An 18788-nucleotide genomic window follows, 5' to 3' on the forward strand; every position below is an offset into this window, starting at 1 on the left:
CAATCAATCAATCAATCAATCAATCAATCAATCAATCAATCAATCAATCAATCAATCAATCAATCAATCAATCAATCAATCAATCAATCAATCAATCACTTGTTTGGTTATTTTAGTTTGGTTAATATTAAAATGTGTTTGACGATCTGAAACAAGTGTGATATATATACAAAAAACTAAGAAATCAGGAAGGGGGGCAAATACTTTTTCACAGCACTGTATATCTCATGCCAACAGCCTGAACAGACTATCAGCATTTACTCAGCATGTTACACTGTGAGTGAGGAGGTTGGATGTTGAATGCAATCAGCTGGATTGCTTTAAAAAGAGGAGAAAAGCACAAAGAGGAAACTGAAAGTCAGCTGGGTTAAGAAGCGACAGACATGGATAGCAAGGGGAGGTGACAGATGTTCACGACATGTTCACACTTTTAAGCCAAACATGTTTATTGACATGTCTTCTTTCAGCGGTATAGTAAGATTCAGTGACACCTTTGATACGGTTGAATAAAATCACTACTATTCGCCTACTGACTAAGACAATAATCAGTTTAGGATTTTTGATGACAAAGTTTAATGTGCCTTCATACAAATATAATAATGTCAAAAATAATCCAGTGTCAGTAACTATTTAACACTCCAACACAGTGGCTGGAGGTATTGCAAGTTAACACTGTTTGCCATCTGCCATAAAACACAGGGTAGGACACTGTTACTACCCAGCTCTTTCTCATTCCCAGGGCGTCAAATGCTGGTGTTTTGTCAAAGCTGTGTCTCATGACACAAGCTATCCCTTGGCATCACCTGGCTATGTCTCAGTAGTGAGAGCAGTAAATTGGAGCAGAGTCATCAGTAGGATCTTGCTGCTACGTTGTCACATATAGAAGATTACAAAAAAACAACTTGGCATTTTTAAACATGCACAGTTATACTATTAAAATCAAACAACAATCTAAGGAAGTAATTCCTTGCATTAAAATCTTACCAATGTGTGAGTGAAAATGAATGGAAAAACTTAATGTTTGGCTTGATAAAAACATGCAAAAAACACAAGGCTTCCAAAAGAACCACACTTTACTGGCTGACTTTACTCTGCTGCCACCGTATCACCAACTGTGAACTATATCACACCTCAAAAGAGGAAGATAATCTGCCATGATCTAATATTGGTACTGATGCACTAAAAGCACTGATGCAAAAGGACAGTTTATGTATATAAGTTGCAACACCAAGGGCATTTGACAGAACAGCAGCGTTTGACTCTCTGATTTAGTGCATAATAACTAATTTTGGGGAGTTTTGTGATCACAGTTTTTATTTAAATGAAAATGAAAAACAAACAAACCAAAAAGTAGTTATAGAAATAGCTAAAAAGCAGCATACTAATTTTAAAGCATTCATCCTCCTTGCACTGGCTGTTTTTCTTAAAAAGCTAGAATATTAACACCAGATTTCCCAGTTTTTGCGAACATCAGTCTTAAGTTTTGATGTCTGGGAGAGCATGGAACATCACAACATAAAAACTCCAGCTTATCAACCAGAGAGAGAAGCCTCATTTTGCTCTGATGAATAATAAAGCTGCCTGCATGTACAGTGTGATTAGTATGAGGAATATTAAACATTAGAAGTCTGTCTGTGTGCGTATACACTGAGGCGGAGACAATCTGCAGCACAGTCACTATCAGCCTAATCCCTAATGCGACATCTTAGAGCACATTAAATACTGTTACATAATAGAGAAACAGAGCACTCACGTTTTCGTGTTTCTCTGTGTGTTTTCATTTCTGTCTGTCTGTAGCTGTTATGTTCAAGCAGTTGTATACATTCTTATGTATTCTGTCACTGCATCACATGGATATATATATTTATAAAAACGTCAGCGTCTGATAGTTTATATTTTATTTTGAATTTAAATGTCAAATAGCTTTATGTGGGAATGTTATGACATCATCCTAAGAGCCACCCAATTTTGCAGCTTTCTCCCACAGTGCAGAGCATTTTTGCTCATTGTTTTGGTTTTATGGCCACGCATTAAAATAGATTTCGAACCAAAAGTAACAGTTAGATTTGGACTTGACTCTTTCTGTTTAATAAAGGACTTAGTGGTTTGAATTACACATATTACTCCATGTTAATCGAATCGTTCAGATCTAATGTGCAACACTGTTTCTTGTTTGAGTCTTTTTTTTAACGGTTTTTGTATTTTTTAAACTTAATATTAAAGCCTTCATATGTAAAGTTTGTCTTAATTGTCACAGCTTCTGATAATACTGTTAAAGATTAGACTGCAAAAAAGTTCTAACTTTCAAACAGTGTATGCTGGCAGCACCCACGAGTGAATTCATTCAGCTCATTATTTCCAATCAAAGGAGCAGATTAGTATACCCAGCTGCTTGTACAAAAACAAACACATTGTAGATTGCAGAAACTCAAAATGATTAAAATCTACATTTAAAGTGCTAAAAATGAAGCTAAAGCTCTTCAAATGTAGGACTCTCCAAAAGCAGGTTAAAAAGCAGAAAAAAAGGTTTTTAAGGGTGGCTATAGCTAATGTCTCAGTTCATGACAACAGTACAGGAGGTGAATTACTATATAGTGTTGAAATTGAATTAGCACCTAAGGTTTAAATTATTAATGCCTGCTTTGAATGTCAGGGGTGCTTACACAGAACTACAGGGTGGGCCATTTATATGGATACACCGTAATAACATGGGAATGGTTGGTGATATTAAAGTCCTGTTTGTGGCACATTAGTATATGTGAGGGGGCAAACTCCTCAAGATGGGTGGTGGCCATTTAGACGTCGGCCATCTTGGATACAATTTTTTTTTCAACAGGAAGAGGGCCATGTGACACATCAAACTTATTGGTAATGTCACAAGAAAAACAATGGTGTGCTTGGTTTCAACATAACTTTATTCTTTCATGAGTTATTTACAAGTTTCTCTTTGTTCACAGCCATTGACATGTTGAAGAGGTTAACACGTGAGCGGATCAAAATTGTGTTGATATCTGGTGAACGCAGTAACTGGGTTATTGCAGCAGATCTCAATGCAAGACACCCAACGAGACCACCCATCTCCCATGCTACAGTTAGCAAACTGCTTGCTAAGTTTCGTGAAGCTGGTTCAGTGTTGGATTTGCCAAAATGTGGACGCAAGAAAACTGTCACTAATGAAGAAACATCAGTGGCTGTCCTAGCTTCATTCAGCAAGAGCCCACAGCGTAGCACTCGCCGCATGTCACTGGAGACTGGCATTAGTCGAACATCCCTTCGGAGGATCTCAATGAAAACAAAATTGGAACAGGACCCTCAGTTCACGCAGAAGATTTTGTTCAGTGATGAGGCAAACTTTTATGTGAGTGGTGAAGTTAACAAACAAAACCACCACTATTGGTCTGACACTAACCCACATTGGATGGATCCCTCCAAGACTGTTGGAACAACAAAAGTGATGGTTTGGTGTGGTATATGGGGTACAACGATAGTGGGTCCATTCTTCATCAATGGAAACCTCAAGGCCACTGGATATTTGAAATTACTACATGATGATGTGTTTCCCTCTTTATGCACTGAAGCTGGCACGTTCCCTGAGTTTTTCCAGCAAGATGGTGCAGCACCACATTATGGGTGCCAGGTCCGAGCATTCCTAGATGAACAGTTTCCTGGAAAGTGGATTGGTTGTTGTGGGCCAGTTGAATGGCCCCCAAGGTCTCCCGATCTGACCCCCTTAGACTTTTATCTTTGGGGTTATCTGAAGGCAATTGTCTATGGTGTCAAGATACGAGATGTGCAGCACCTGAAACTACGGATACTGGATCCCTGTGCTGGCCTTTCTCCTGCGGTGTTGCTATCAGTGTCACGGGGTGCCGAGGCAGGCCGTGTGAAAATATAAATGGACCCAAGATGCAGACTGCGTAGTTGTGAGCGAGCTTTAATAACCAAAGGGGTGGAGTACAACACAAAGCAGGGGTGGCGAGAAACAGAACTGAAAATACTCTAAAATGGGAAAAACTAGAACTTAAACAACAGAGAACACAGGGAGATTACACACAGGTGGGGGACACAGCTGGGAGGGATTAACGTGACGAGACTAGGGAGGCGAACTGAAAACACTAAGACGCAGACCTTCACAATAAAACAGGAACTTACACATGCAAGGACACAGACTAAGAAACGCGGACTAGATAGAGGAACACACGGGCAGAACAGAGTAAACACTAAACAGAGGAAGAACAGAACCAAAAATCACACTAATAGAAAACACAAAACCCTGGGTCAAAAGGACCCAGGACCATGACAATCAGTGTGTGAAGAGTGGGAGAAGAGGGTTGCATTGACAATTCCACACAATGGGCAGCACATTGAACACATTTTATAAGCGGTCAGAAACTTGTAAATAACTCATGAAAGAATAAAGTTACATTGAAACCAAGCACACCATTGTTTTTCTTGTGACATTACCAATAAGTTTGATGTGTCACATGGCCCTCTGCCTATTGAAAAAACAAAAGTTGTATCCAAGATGGCCGACTTCTAAATGGCCACCATGGTCACCACCCATCTTGAGGAGTTTGCCCCCTCACATATACTAACGTGCCACAAACAGGACTTTAATATCACCAACCATTCCCATTTTATTACGGTGTATCCATATAAATGGCCCACCCTGTATAACCACAGAACTATAACCACTGGTTGCCTTAGCTTAGCTTAGTTTAGCTTAGCGTCACCTCAGATAATCTGAGTCTTGGAACTTGTTTGTGGTGTTTGTGGTCTTATCAAAGGATTTAACAGATAATGAGCCTCAAATTCTTCCAAGGTGGAAGAAGGTGGAGACCAAACTAGAGCTAAAAGATCTCAAGAGAGAAGTAAATTTTAATATTTGCAGAGTATTCATAAAAACCTACAATAAAGCAGCACCCGGAAAGGAAGCGGACCTTCCTGAAAGTGACAGACACTGTTTACACACTATATTTGACCTTATACTATTCATTCGTTCCCTATTAGTTCCCTGTCTGTTTATGGTCCCGTCTCCCTGTCTGATGTCTGTTTGCATTCCTGTCCTCTGTGCTCTTCAGTTCCTTATGTTTAACATTTTTTTTAGACATCACTTCTCTAAAGTATTACTCAGTGCCTTTTCTTTGACATTAAATCTAATTGAAGATGAAAAAAAGTCTTATTGCTCAGACTGCCTGACTCGTGTCTTTTATTTGGTTCCTAGCTTAGACAGATTGTAAACACTCTTGCAGTAAGATTAGGAGTCAGGTGTCGCCAACTGTTGCAAGATTGTGGATCTATGTCACCAAAGGCTTCGTTCATATTTTATACTGATTTTGTTATGATTAAGAATGATATTGTATATATATATATATTGCTCTAGACCTGTCTGCTTCCAAATGAAGCTGCCTCATTACTTTCAGTCTATCTGCACTGCATATAACGCAGACACAACATCATCATACCCAGCGATAAACAGCTTACAGGGTCTTACTGCAGCACAGTGGGAAACTGTAGATTAAAAAAAGATCTGCCCTGATTGGATTCATCTTTCTACGGCATTAATGATGTGTTTCTTTTTTTAGTTTCTTTTTTTTTTCTGATGAGAACCAGTTGTATCTTGAAGCATCTGTTCCTGCTGAGACAAACCACATTTGACCCCAGAGGAAGGAAGCAGTCAAACACGACAGAGGGGATTTGAAGGGCAAAGCTGCTGGTTCAAATCATAGACTGTTCAGAAACTGTGGCCCAGCTGGGGAATAAGTTCCCACAAGAGGTTCCTTGAGCGGTTACTGAAGTATTGTCGTGTGTGACACAAGATTGGGCTTATTTGTTTGGACTAAACAGAAGTGCTTTTAGTTTTATTTGTTATTTTTTATTAATATTTAATGGGGGGAAAATGTACTGCCCACACTGGTTGATTGACTTGTTGAGAGCTGGAGTGTAGCCTGAAAATTCTGCTTTGCCATCACTGAGGTAACTGTGACACATGAGATGAGAAGTCATTGATCTCTGTGGGGGAAACTGCACCATCACAGCATCTGAAGACCAAAGGAGTGTAAAATGGAAGGGAAAGACAAACATGATACACGAGGGAGGAGAAAACACTGAGATTAAATGTAATGTAATGATTAAATGTACACTGTAATCAGAAGTTAAAAGTTAATGCTTCCACTTTGATTCTTCTCTGGTTTCCACACCTGCACACTCAATTTAGTTCTCAGGATTGGAACACTTAACCACTTCCTAATCTGTAGGATGAGGATTTAAGGGAAGATCTGAGCTTTGGGTGACTCCCCACAGCGTTGACGTTCATTTGGGAGGGAAGTAACAGTGGCAGATTAAAAATAAGCAGTCAGATAAACATGTGAACCTGCAGTGACACGTCGAGAGGCTGGGGGACTTTGGGAGTCCTGTAGAGTGTCTGAACTCCTGTCTGATCTACACCGCAGGCTGCAGTAAGAGTCCAGTAATAACTGGTACAAAAAGTGATTAGACGCTGCTGTTTTAAGAAGAGTTAATGACAGTGAGGCATTTTAATTTATAAAAAATGAATAGGAGCACAAATTGATATAAATGTCTTTAAAACTACGTTTATAGTTTTAAAAGAATTGAGTGAAAACTACAAACTATTTCATGTGAACTGAGGTGGATTTGGCTCTCAGTTTCGATTATCATAATATAATATCAACTGTTTCTAATAATAAATTAATTAAAATGTTCAGCCTTAATCTAGATTCCATTTCTGTTTACCTTTTATTTTACAATGGATGTGTATCTATAAGAGTGCCATCTATAAAACAAACCATGCCAAATGCTCCAAAAACATACCTTGGGGAGGTATACAGCACCATCTTGTAGCAATCAGAGGTTAATGCAGTTCAACGGTGGAAATCAGAGAGCACAAAGCGACAATTGGCAAAGAATTGAAACCTATATTTTGCTGAAAACAGTACAAACACAACGTTTTAAATGTAGAACTTTTTTACATTTTTTTAAAGTGTATATAATTTACTTTTAAAGCTGATGCCTCCCTCATTAAACATTGGACACGGGTGTGTTACTTAAACACTACCTCTATGCTTGTTAGAGATTATGAAGCAGTGTTTTTCTACTTCTTCTTCAGTGCTATACGAAAGTCTTGAGCTACCCCTCATTTCTTGATATCCTCCAGGCTTTTTTGTAATGTTTAAAGTGCTCTTGAGCTATAGTTTTCCAGTTTTCTGAACTTTTAAAAGATTTTCTTTGGAGTTTCTTTCAGTCCAGTCCTTGTATCTGACCATTATCATAAGAATTTTTTTTTTAAATTCCTGTTAAACCACTAAACACCAAAACATTCAAGCATTCAAGCATGCGACCCAAGGTATGAACCACATAACAGAGAACCAATTTTAAATTATATCTTTGGGCTGCTTGTTACTTGTAGCCTATCACAGAAATCAACTTGTTCCCATATCTTTAGCAAAATCTATGAAAAATGCCAAAGATGACAGTTTCACTGGCATAAAATAGTATTTTTACACCAAAAACGTTAATCACAAAGCACTACTGACATATTTCAGCATGTTTTGCAGCGTGTCCCTGAAGATATCTGGGGAAACTGGACAAATGGATGACAAAGGAAGAAGTGGCAGACCTAAAGACCAATAATCTTTTCTGGCATCGTTGTATTTTTACTCAGTGGTATATAGCATTCGTATTCTATTTTTATCTTATTGTATATTTTTATTCCATTTTATTCTACTGTATATATTATTCTATTCTGTACAGCTGTGTACTGTATTTATTCTTATTGTATTCTAATTTTTGCGTCATAACTTTTGCACTGTCCACTTCCTGCTGTGACAAAACAAATTTCCCACGTGTGGGACTAATAAAGGTTATCTTATCTTATCTTATCTTATCTTAAAAACAAATATCTACAGCAGGTGAACAGTATTTGACCACACCTTTGTGTTTCAAAGGTAAGATATCTCCGCGCTTCCTGCCCATTGATCCTGCGATAACCTCACCTTTTGTTAATCTTCTCATTCCCTCGCTACTACTTAGGATATTCTACATGCTGGAGTCTTATGTGTTGCATTTGTGTTTGATAAAATGTCTTGCTTTAAGTGGCTTACTAGTTAAGGACTAGTGTAGCACCTGACCTTTTTTTAAAAACCACAAATCTGTGCTGATGCCGAATGTGTAGAATGTCTTTGACATCAAAAAGACATCTGGGTGGAAACCTGTGTTCATGTAATCTTCACTTCTATCTTCACTTCATCCTAAAATGAGCTCAGGCCCAGAGAAGACAGCATTGTTTCTGATCTTGTGTACATATGTATATTTTCTTTGCATGCTACAATTTTCTCTTGCACTGAAGAGTGTACAGAGATTTCTGTGGATTCCCTGAACCCTTCTCCTTTACCGTTACTTCTGAAACCCAGTCATGTTACTAATTAAACTAATTAGCGGTGAGATGGTCCACCAGTTGGTTTTTCAGCATAGAAGAAGTTTTCCAGTTTTTTTTAAATTGCCCCTGGCTTTTTTTTAATGAATTCAAATTCAACCAGACCTCCTATTTTTTTAAATCCATTTTAAACATTTCATATACTGTCTCTACTCCTATTTTAATTAGAAATATTCAAATTATTTATCTGCCATTATTTACTTTTTAAACATTCTATTATTTTATCATAAATACATAGAAACACAACATTTAACCTGTAGTCAGCACAGTTGTGTACTGATCATGCCTCGAACTAATGATGTGTTGAAAGCAAACTGCTGCTAATGAGCAGCCTTCAGCACCACAGAAGGGTGGACAGCTCCCCTTCTCTGGATAAGCAGGATTTCAGAGAAGCTCCGCATAAAACTTTATTATATCTAATAAGTAAAGTGATATAAACATGCAGCAGGTGTGAACAACTGAGAGGTCTCAGAGTATACAAAGCCTGTTGATGTGCAACTGTTTCCTTACTATCATATTTTCTGTTGAATGATTTGTTATGAGGATAATTTTAATTTTAATTCAAATCTATTTTATTTATATATTTTATTTATATTTATATTATAGGATAGTCTGATCATAAAGAATTATAATAGTGTAGCCTAGAAGTAATCACTCTGAGTGATCAGCATCACTCTGAGACAGGATGTTTCTAATTTTAGAGATATTGTGTCAATGCAAGTAAGCAGTCTTACATATTTGTTCAATGTGCATTGAAGGACATATCCTGGTCAAAAATGACTCCAAGGTTCCTCAGTGTTACTGGAGGCCAAGGTAATGCCACCCAGAACTGGAATCTAGTTAGATACCATTGTTCTAACATTTTCAGGGCCAAATACATTTACCTCAGTTTTATCTGAATTTAGAAGCAGGAAATTAGAGGCCATCCAGGTCTTTATGTCTTTAAGACATTCCTGCAGTTTAAATAATTGGTGTGTGTTATCTGACTTCATGGATAGCTAGAGTTGGGTATCATCAACATACCCATGAAAATGTATGCTATGCCTCTGAATGATACTGCCTAAGGGAAGCGTGCATAATGTAAACAGAACTGGTTCTAACATGGAGCCCTGTGGAACTACATAATGAACCTTTTTGTGTGAAGAAGACTCCTGTTTACATGAATAAATTGGATTCTATTAGAAAGATGTGATTGAAACAACAGCAGGGCAGAACTTTCAATATCGACAGCGTGCTCCAGACTCTACAATAAGAGATATATATATATGACAATAAATCACAGATGTGAACTGTTTGGTGCAAGCAATGGAGATGGATCCACAAAGACAATTTCTGTTGTTTTAAGATCATATTCCTAACAATAGGATGATTTCAACAAAATCATGACATTTTCGAAGGCTATTAATAAACATCAGCACCCTTAATAACAGCGTCAGTCTTAGAAAAATACTAAAGGACTGAAAATGGATGGAAAAGTGCCATGTTGGGATTAAACATATTCACTGAGAAAAAGCTTTTGTTCTCTGTAGCGTTACTAAAACAGAGATTTAAAAATCCTTTCTGTTAAAAGAGAAAAATGATTTGGGAACCCTTAGTACTAGATTCTTAACATTCATAGAAATATTGTTTTTACTGTTGCAAAGAACTAAAAAAAATTAAACTGTTATTATCTGTCTATAATAGAAGTTACTTTATGAATTACATTTCATTATTTCTTCATATATTAGAAGATACAATAACAGTTACCTTTTGATAACTGTTTAAAGATAAAGGTTGTATTAATCCCAACAGAGTCAAAATTTTCAGCAAAAATAAAAAACATATATATAGTTTTTCTCTACCTGGATTAGCAATGGATTAGCTAAACACTAACATCATTGTCAGGGCCAGCAGGAGTCTGGTGGAGGAAAGCTGTTTAGAAACTTCACTTGATGCCATTAACTCTGTGAATCCTCTAGATGGCAGTGTATGAATGCGGCCACACGTCAATGGTTTCCATACTGGCCTCCTGTGTTATGTTTTTATACCTGCTGGTGTGGTAGGGATTTCTGTTACATACAGAATAACATAGTTTAAACCTATATAAATACATTTTTCTCCATTAACCCCTCATTTATGTTGCAGTTCCAAAAGTTAGGACTATGCACACCCACTGTCCAAAAACAATTTCAAAGCAAAACTCCCAACTTTGCATTTTGAAACATTAAAGAACAACAGTGACATTTCCACAGAAGGTCAAGAGCTATGCTAACACTTTGATGCTTTATGATGCTTTTAATACAACATGACATTAGCCTGTTGCTTATGTCCCCCGATGACTAATTCATACTAATATATGAGCCACAGATTTTTTCCCTAATTTGTGTGACACTGACCTTTGACCTTGTATGCTATTATCTTTAACCATATGACTTGAGCAGAACTTTCTGAAATCTTTGGCTTCTATAAGCTCTAAAAACTTGATATTTTAAGATATTAATGCAATGTGTGATTTTTTTGTGATGTCATATTGAAAAGATCTAATCAAATACACTGTGTCACTTCTCTGCACAAGTGTTGTGCAGCTGTCTTGATGACCTTTTGTATGACATATTACGCGATATGGTTCCCTGAATTTTTTCTTCAAGGTCAACTTTGATCTTGGCCATTAACATGAAGGTCAAGGTCAAATGCTTCTTCAGCCTGGGTACTCATGTCGCACAAGGCCAGTATATTGCTGTGAAGTTTGAAGATGATCTACAAAAAACGTTTCTACTGGTTTTCACATTTGGTGTGACCTTGATGTTTCAGCTAAATTAAATCAGCTCGAGCTATTGTTGGTATCTACCGTCACTCAAAGTTTGAAAATGATATCTCAACAACTGTGGACAATAGACTGCTGACAAACAGACAGACAGGCCGATTACTTACTCCCTCCCTTCGGGGGGAGAATAATTGTATAATTATAACAGAATAATGTTTTGTCCTCTTGCTGCGTTCTTGTTTGTTTTATTTGATCGTCATCATTGGATCACTGTTTCGTGATTGTTTGACCTGATTGATTTGTTGCTTCTATGAGGCGCTTTGTTTTATGACTTTAGAAACCTTCTGATAATTGCTATGATTCACTTTATAAGACAAACAGTTTTTGTGTACGAGCCACTGTTTTTTTTTTTTACATAATTGATTAAGAAGTATTTCCTTCTCATCCCTTGAACACGTTTTTGTGTGTGTATGTGTGCTTTGCACACACACACACACACACACACACACACACACACACACACACACACACACACACACACACACACACACTCTCACCCTTGCGCAAACTTTTTTCACCCGCCCTGATTGGTGGCCTCACAGCCACAGAGGGTGGGGAAACCTTGGGATTAATTAGCATACCTGTGCAGTCCGATAAATGCGCCGGCACGCTCACCTGATGCTTCGGAGAGCGTCACACACAGAGAGGAAGAGGGGGACCTTCGTGTGTAGTGTACGGTGCGAGTGAAAGTCACCGTGGAAGTAAAGCTCAGCCAAGCTCTCTCACCTCACCGAGAACCCGATCAGGCTCCGCCGTCTGTGCGTTAAGGCGCACAGCCCAAACTGAGAACTTTACGCTCTCCCTGGAGGACCGTACCACCCCCTCCTCTTTCCTCCGGCTCTCCCTGCTTGACTGTGCCTTGAGGCTTTCCGTAGGCCACTTCTGACTCTTACGCCCGGTTCTGTTGAGTTGTGGCCGGTTCCACCCAGAGCCCCGGGTCACCCATGAGGCTGGAGGCCGCAGCCAGGATGGATCTGTTCAGGAAGCTGTGGAGAGCGAGGAAGCTGATCCTTGTGGTGTTCATTCCGCTGTCCCTGCTTCCCTTACCGCTCATCCACCCTACCAGTGTGAGTACGAGAGAGAGAGTGTGAAAAAATGTGAAGTTTTTATCATTACACGCAGCATATACACGCAACAGAACGCTTACCATAACCAAAAGGGTTTCAAAATAAGAGCACGGTAGAGTTTAACTGTATAATTTTCACTATCAATGTATTTGATGGATAGAATATAAAGGTATTAATATTCTATTGGAAATTATTGACATATAAATGCGTCAAATTTATTGAAGTTAATTCGTAGTTCGACAGATACACTTTTTTTAAATGCACAGATGTGAAACATTTAAAGACGAAATGACGAGAAACTGCTTTTAAAGCACCAGAAAATCTCTTCAAAGCATTAAATGTGATGGATATACCAGTGCCTATAAGAAATAAATTAAAGATGTATGTTAAAAATAATCAGTATATGCGAACTTAGGTTAAATCAAACATCATGCGCCAATAATTTACTCTTAATAAATACCTAGCAACCATCCGGCACAGCAGTAAACAAGATATCCAGTTGATCTGTGGGTGGTGATGCTGCTGCTCTTGGCCTCAGTGTCCTGATGGGATCTTGGTCTCTCTCTCTCTCTCTCTCTCTCTCTCTCTCTCTGTGTGTGTGTGTGTGTGTGTGTGTGTGTGTGTGTGTGTGTGTGAGGGAGAGAGAGAAAGGCGCACTGTCCTCCGTTTTGATAATCGCTTGTCTCGAGCTCCCCCGATCATCAGCTGAGCCGTGTGTGTGGAGAGGAGATGTCGCGACATGTTAATGAGCTAAACATCATCGTGCTCCTGAAAAATAAAAAAGTGAAGAGGGAAAAGATGGGAATAAAAGGAGAGAGGTCCGTTCCTCTTTTGCGTGTCTTCCCTCCGAATCTGGGATAGCTCTGTCTTCAGTGTCCTCGGATTAGTGAAATCGTAATGAAAAGCACAGAATTACATGAGCCATGTGCAAGCATTCGCCATTCTGAGACTAAAACCTTAAACTTTTGCTGCTGGGGAGTGAGTTTCATGTATTTTTTTTAAATATTTGAATATTTGTTTTGTTTGTTTCAGACTTTCTGATTGTGGTGTGGTCTCATATTTACCGAGGCTCAGACCAGTGCATTTCTCTGATTTGCAGAGCCTCTCTGGTTAACGTGGTCACCTGTCAGATTCCATGATATCCAGTAGAAAGCACTTTTTCCCTTTAGTGTAGGTCATACTGAGAACACCTCAATTGGGATTAGGATTTGTTTTTTGCCGTGACCAGTGAAAGACAGTAGCAATCAGCAAACCAAAATTGAAGCTTTAAAACACCCTATCAGAGCACATCACTGTATTTATGATGCAAATGGTACACATTAGCTCCAGTTTGTGACTTTAATGTATTACAATCTGAGTCACAGAGGTAACAATCAATTTAAAGGGAGTGAGAATGTGTTGGTTTGAAAGGCCCACGTCATTTCAAAACTCATGGCATGCGCAATGCATTTTCAAAATCCTCAAGGTGTTCTGTGATAAAACAGTCGTAAGAGAGGCGATGCGCTTTAGATCATATTCTGGGACACGGCCATAGTGTTTTCTACACATATATCAATTGTAACTACAGGTGTTTCTCTGTGTTTATTTTAATGTCATTCATATTCAAAGAAAGTGTTATGCTCCACAAGTTGACCGTCAGCCAATAAGAGCGATCGCCAAGGAGCCCTGCTGTTATGTCAGTGGTGGTGGATGTTTGGCATGAGTAAGTGGCGCAGGATGAGGCCAAGAAAGAACAAAAGAACAAAAACTTGACTACAAAGAAAAAAGAAACAACCCAAGCAATTAAGTTATATAATCAACCCACAACCACGCTGGATTTGAGCCCCCACGTGGCTTCCTTACGACACCAGGGACCCCAGACTGTGTCGGGAATGTGACGGGTTCAGAGTAACATTGTGTGTGTGTTTGGAGAGGTCCTGTGTCCAGCTGCAGCTGAACAGGACATCTGTAGGATGCAGTCAGGCCAGGTCAGAAAGATTGAGGACAGGAACAAAGAAGCAGAGTCAGTGGCAGATAAGCACAGTGCTTATCAGAGGCGCACGTGTGCAGTTTCACAACTTTCCAAAATTTTTGCTGAGTCCAGACAGCTACGTATACACACACACGCAAAGAGATGTTCCCTGGCCTTTGGCTTGGCTGCTGTGATGCACACACTGAAAAAATGCTGCTACTGTTAAAAAACTGGCAGTTAATTACGATTTATATTTGGTGAGCCTCTGAATTTTTCTTTAGCAGAAATCTGGCATTTGTGGTTTTTAGCTGTCTTGTCATGTGGATGGATTGCCAATGAATGTACCCTGTAGGACGATAACTGTAGTGATCAGGACAAATATGTGTATGACTCACCTAAGATGGTCTTTTTAGCTGTGATGTGTACTGATGTTCTTTTAAAAATGCTTTTATTGTCAGAGCAATTTGGATAATTAATTTGTTTGACTGATATGTCATCCATTTGTTACCCAGTTCAGGGTAGTGGGGTCTGTAGGTGTGTACTCTATAACTGATGAGATAGCCGAGGTACACCTTGGACAGGTCAAACTCCAGTCTTAGAAAAGGAAGTTTCATCAGTGTTGTCAGTATCAAGTCAGTTTTCATGTGAGTATTTTTCCATACAAATGGGCACAGGAGTGAACCATGTGCATGTTATCTATTGAGCCGTTTAGCCTTCTGCTGATTGACTCAGTGAAAAACGTTTGAGCTGTGATCTAATCTGCCTATCAGACATCCTTAGGTAACTGTCTTTTCTTTTTCTAAACTGAATAATATTCCTGTTCATTTCCCAAGCTGATCACGGATAACAGTTAGTTAACGAGGCAATCAGTGGGCTTCTGTTTAGAGAAAAGCTGACCTATCAGCTGTAAAACACTGAGATTTCAAAGAAAAACATCTTTTCTCATCCCAGTAAGCTCACAGTAATCGCTTTGCTCAAAGCTTCTAAAACCACACCGGGCTCCGATGCAAAAGACTCAAGAAGTGTCTAGTGAATAGCTGTAAAGAGAAAACTTTTGCATTCCTCTTTCTTCCTCACAGATCTCACAGGAAAGTAGGAAACAACAAGTCCAGGGGATTGTTACAAACAAATTATGAGTCCTTTTGGTGTCCTGATTGTTAAATGCATTTAAATGGTCTAAAGCATGATCTATTTCACTGTTTACATTAGCACAAAGAGAGTAATAGGATGCACTGTCACTTATGGATTTTTCTTATGACAAACTGCAGCTAAATACCCAGAATATAAAAACTTATATTTTTCTTCTCTGCAGCATCTTGCTTGAGGAAAGATACGATTGTGCCTGAAGGGTCCATTACAGTTTGTTAAGCCCTTTAACATTTTCCCTCTGGTTCTCCAATATCACATTTTGCAACAGAAGCAGAAATCAAGTGAACTCTCACCTAGATGGAATACAAAAAACAGCATCTCACACTTTCATGCCTGTCACAGCCGGGGTGGCCGGTCAGTTGTCCACTTTCCCTCAAAAATGGCCCTGCAGGTGGCACTTTCATAAAATATATGTAGGCTGATTTAAATTTTGTCACCACAGAGAGTTGCTAATTTTGTAGTTGAAATGATTTTTAAGATTAATAACTGGTTACATAACCTTCAGAGAAGCCTGCCTTAAATCAGCACAAGCACAGGTTATCTTTCATGCGATGACTTCGGAACCTCGACACTTTTTAGCGTGAAGTCTTTTCAGCACAAAGGTTGAAGTACAATGGCTTTAAAAACAAGCCAAACAAAGAAGCCAAAGAGTAGGATTTGAGGATCTAACTGAAGCTGCAGTTTCTGTGGGGCAACTGTGCTCTGATAAATAGTGACCAATAATCAATCATGGATTACTGCTGATTTGTCTTTTTTGTTGATCTGTCCATTTGTTTGTTCTTTCCGAAGGTCACATTTCTTTTTCTCTTTACATTCTCATCAGTGTGCTTTCCCCCCCGCAAACCAGTAGTCAGACCTCTGGTATGGCTTTAATCCTATCCCCCCCAGGATTAATAAAGCATTCTGATTCTGATCTGGCAGACTTCCAGCACGTCCTCGGTGTGGTGTTGTGTCCGACACAGGCAGGAGCTGTAAAGCTAGCTGTTAAAGTGCAAAAACTCATTATTTGGACACAATGTCTCTCTTTATAATACTGGAATGTTTTCTTAGTGGATTTAAATTGTTGTAATCTTTTCAGTGGCGAAGTTCTCTTTGATTATGAACCCCAAACATCTCATTTGGTCTAATCAGGCAGCTGCACCTAATGCCTGGAAATGCCTCTTAAATCTTTAGGAGCGTTTCCAAAAAGTAAGCACCTGTCTTTAGAGTAAAAACCTGTGTTGTCAACAGCAAATCAAAAACAGAGCAACGTCAGAGCACATTTTATGCTTCTGCTTATTTTCTGTTAGAGTGGTAGATGCTTGTTAAATATGGCCAGTGCTTCATATAATGAGAGCTTTGTATGTGCAAGTAATCCCTGTGAGCCAACAGCTCCGGCTTTAAAATGCTCTAAATGCCCCTTTTGAGACATTTTAACATTTTTGGCTGTCTGTGATATCAGTTAGAGCAGAAATAGGGAGTCGTCTTCACACACTGGGGTTAAGGTTAAGATGTGGAGTTCCACAGGGTTTCGTGCTAGGACCACTTCCGTTTACATTATAGATACTTCCTTTAGGCGGTATTATTAGAAGGCATAGCATACATTTCCATTGCTGTGCAGATGATACCCAGTTTTATCTACTCACAAAGCTAGATGACCAGTAAATTTAACTGCAGGAACATCTTATAGACATAAAGACCTTACTCCATCTGTGCAATATGTCTAAAATTAGAAACAGCCTGTCTCGGAGTTATGCTGAAAAACTATTTTACCATCACTCTGCAACATTTATTACTTCTAGACTCAACTATTGTAATTAATTTTTATCAGGCTGTCCTAAAACTGCCTGAGAAGTTTTCATTTGATCCAAAACACAGCAACAGACAAGCTGACATAGACTACAAACAGAAAGAATATTTCTCCCATACTGCCTCTTCATTGGCTCGCTGTTAAATCCAAAATAAATTTAAAATCCTTCATGTCACATAAAATATCTTGAATAATCAGACCCATCAATAGTACTGTAAGGTAGTTTTTTAAATAAATAAATGTGGTAGTTGAAAATAATAATAGGCTTTTAAATATTTACTTGCTTGTTACTGTTTCTATACTACTTCTACAGCTATTAAAACTTTTAATATAGCTATTAAAATGGCTTATTGTAGTTTTATAATAACATTAGTTGTATAGCACGTTTCAAAACACAGAGTTGCAAAGTGGTTCACAGTTTGAATACAAACACATGATAAACACACTGAAGATCAATGTGCATATTCAAACATACTGAACCGCCTTAAAAATGGTCTGCGAGCAGCAGATTACCAACAAGCATTCTCTCATATTTCTTGTCTTCATTGATATGTTGATCGTCAAACTGTAGTTTGGCTATTGTGTTCCTTTTGAACACCATTTTTTTTTCTTTTGCACACTTCCCACACTGGCCACATTTGTACAGTCTCTTTGTGGTTGTTGTCACATGCACTGAGGCATCTGTGCTTACCTGTGGATATTTTGAAACTTCAAAGTTTCAGGGTTCTTCTACAATGTCTTTGAATTGTAATAATCTACATGCGTTTTCTTGCAACATAATGTAAACAGCAGGCATGGATAAGCTTGACTTCTGAAAAGTTTTTTTTTTTTTTTTTAATGGGAGTTCAAGCAGGTCTGGACATGGTTCACGCTGAAGTCCTATGGCTAATTCTCCTCCCTGTGGGTTTATTAACTTGAGATTAAGTGACCTGCTACAAGCGAAATGCTATACTAAGCATTCTTCAGTACAGACTCCAGCAGCGTTTGATAGAAGCTAATATGAAATCTGTGTTCAACAAAAGACTATCCAAGTCTCATATTATAACATAGTGATAACCTGCATATATAATAGCACTATGTGCACCCTGTCTATGACACATTCATTCTGACCTAAATTAAGCTTATTAAGCATTAAGCATAATTCATTTGTGAACAAACTGTATTTTTCTGCAAAGCGAGTGTCAGCTATAAAAGGTCTTAACAAATGTCACGAGATTCAACTTTAGTTTTGAAGATTGGAGAGCGTGTCACTAAGCCCATTGGTGTTGCGACAGAGCGGTATGAGAGGCTGGCATGCTGACATTATATAACCAATAACAAGATTAATGTAATATCAGTGTGTGTGCTAGAGTTTTGTCAGAAAGAGTGTTAGTGTGTGTCCCAGTTGGATATTAAGTACAAACAACACTCCCCACTGCTGCCACAACAATAAACTCACACAATATTTGTACTTGTACTTGTAATGTATTCTAAAAGACTGTGCGCATCCATGTGAGCACATCCACACACACGCATCCATGTGAGCACATCCACACACACGCATCCATGTGAGCACATCCACACACACGCATCCATGT

General features: G+C 38.6%; 2 protein-coding genes across 4 annotated transcripts in view; one reads left to right on the plus strand and one right to left on the minus strand.

The window, feature by feature from the left end:
* The window catches only part of LOC102199861 (sushi domain-containing protein 3), a 37401-nt gene extending 25468 nt beyond the window's left edge, over positions 1–11933 (minus strand). Inside the window, exon 1 of one of the 3 annotated variants that reach the window (XM_005743317.1) lies at positions 11871–11933. The gene's annotated coding sequence lies outside the window, so the exon portion shown is untranslated. Of the gene's footprint in view, positions 1–11836 lie in introns of all 3 variants that reach the window. The other 2 variants (XM_005743318.1, XM_013913412.1) reach the window with 2 other exon arrangements.
* A 250-nt stretch (positions 11934–12183) lies between these two features.
* slc13a4 (solute carrier family 13 member 4) overlaps positions 12184–18788 on the plus strand; it is a 21517-nt gene continuing 14912 nt past the window's right edge. The window contains exon 1 of the mRNA XM_005743316.2: positions 12184–12322. Within this exon, the coding sequence (XP_005743373.1) occupies positions 12200–12322 (123 nt within the window). The 5' untranslated portion in view covers positions 12184–12199. The remainder of the gene's footprint in view (positions 12323–18788) is intronic.

This window comes from Pundamilia nyererei, unplaced genomic scaffold, assembly GCF_000239375.1.
Source record: "Pundamilia nyererei isolate P.nyererei 1_Seehausen unplaced genomic scaffold, PunNye1.0 scaffold00130, whole genome shotgun sequence".
NCBI lineage: Eukaryota > Metazoa > Chordata > Actinopteri > Cichliformes > Cichlidae > Pundamilia > Pundamilia nyererei.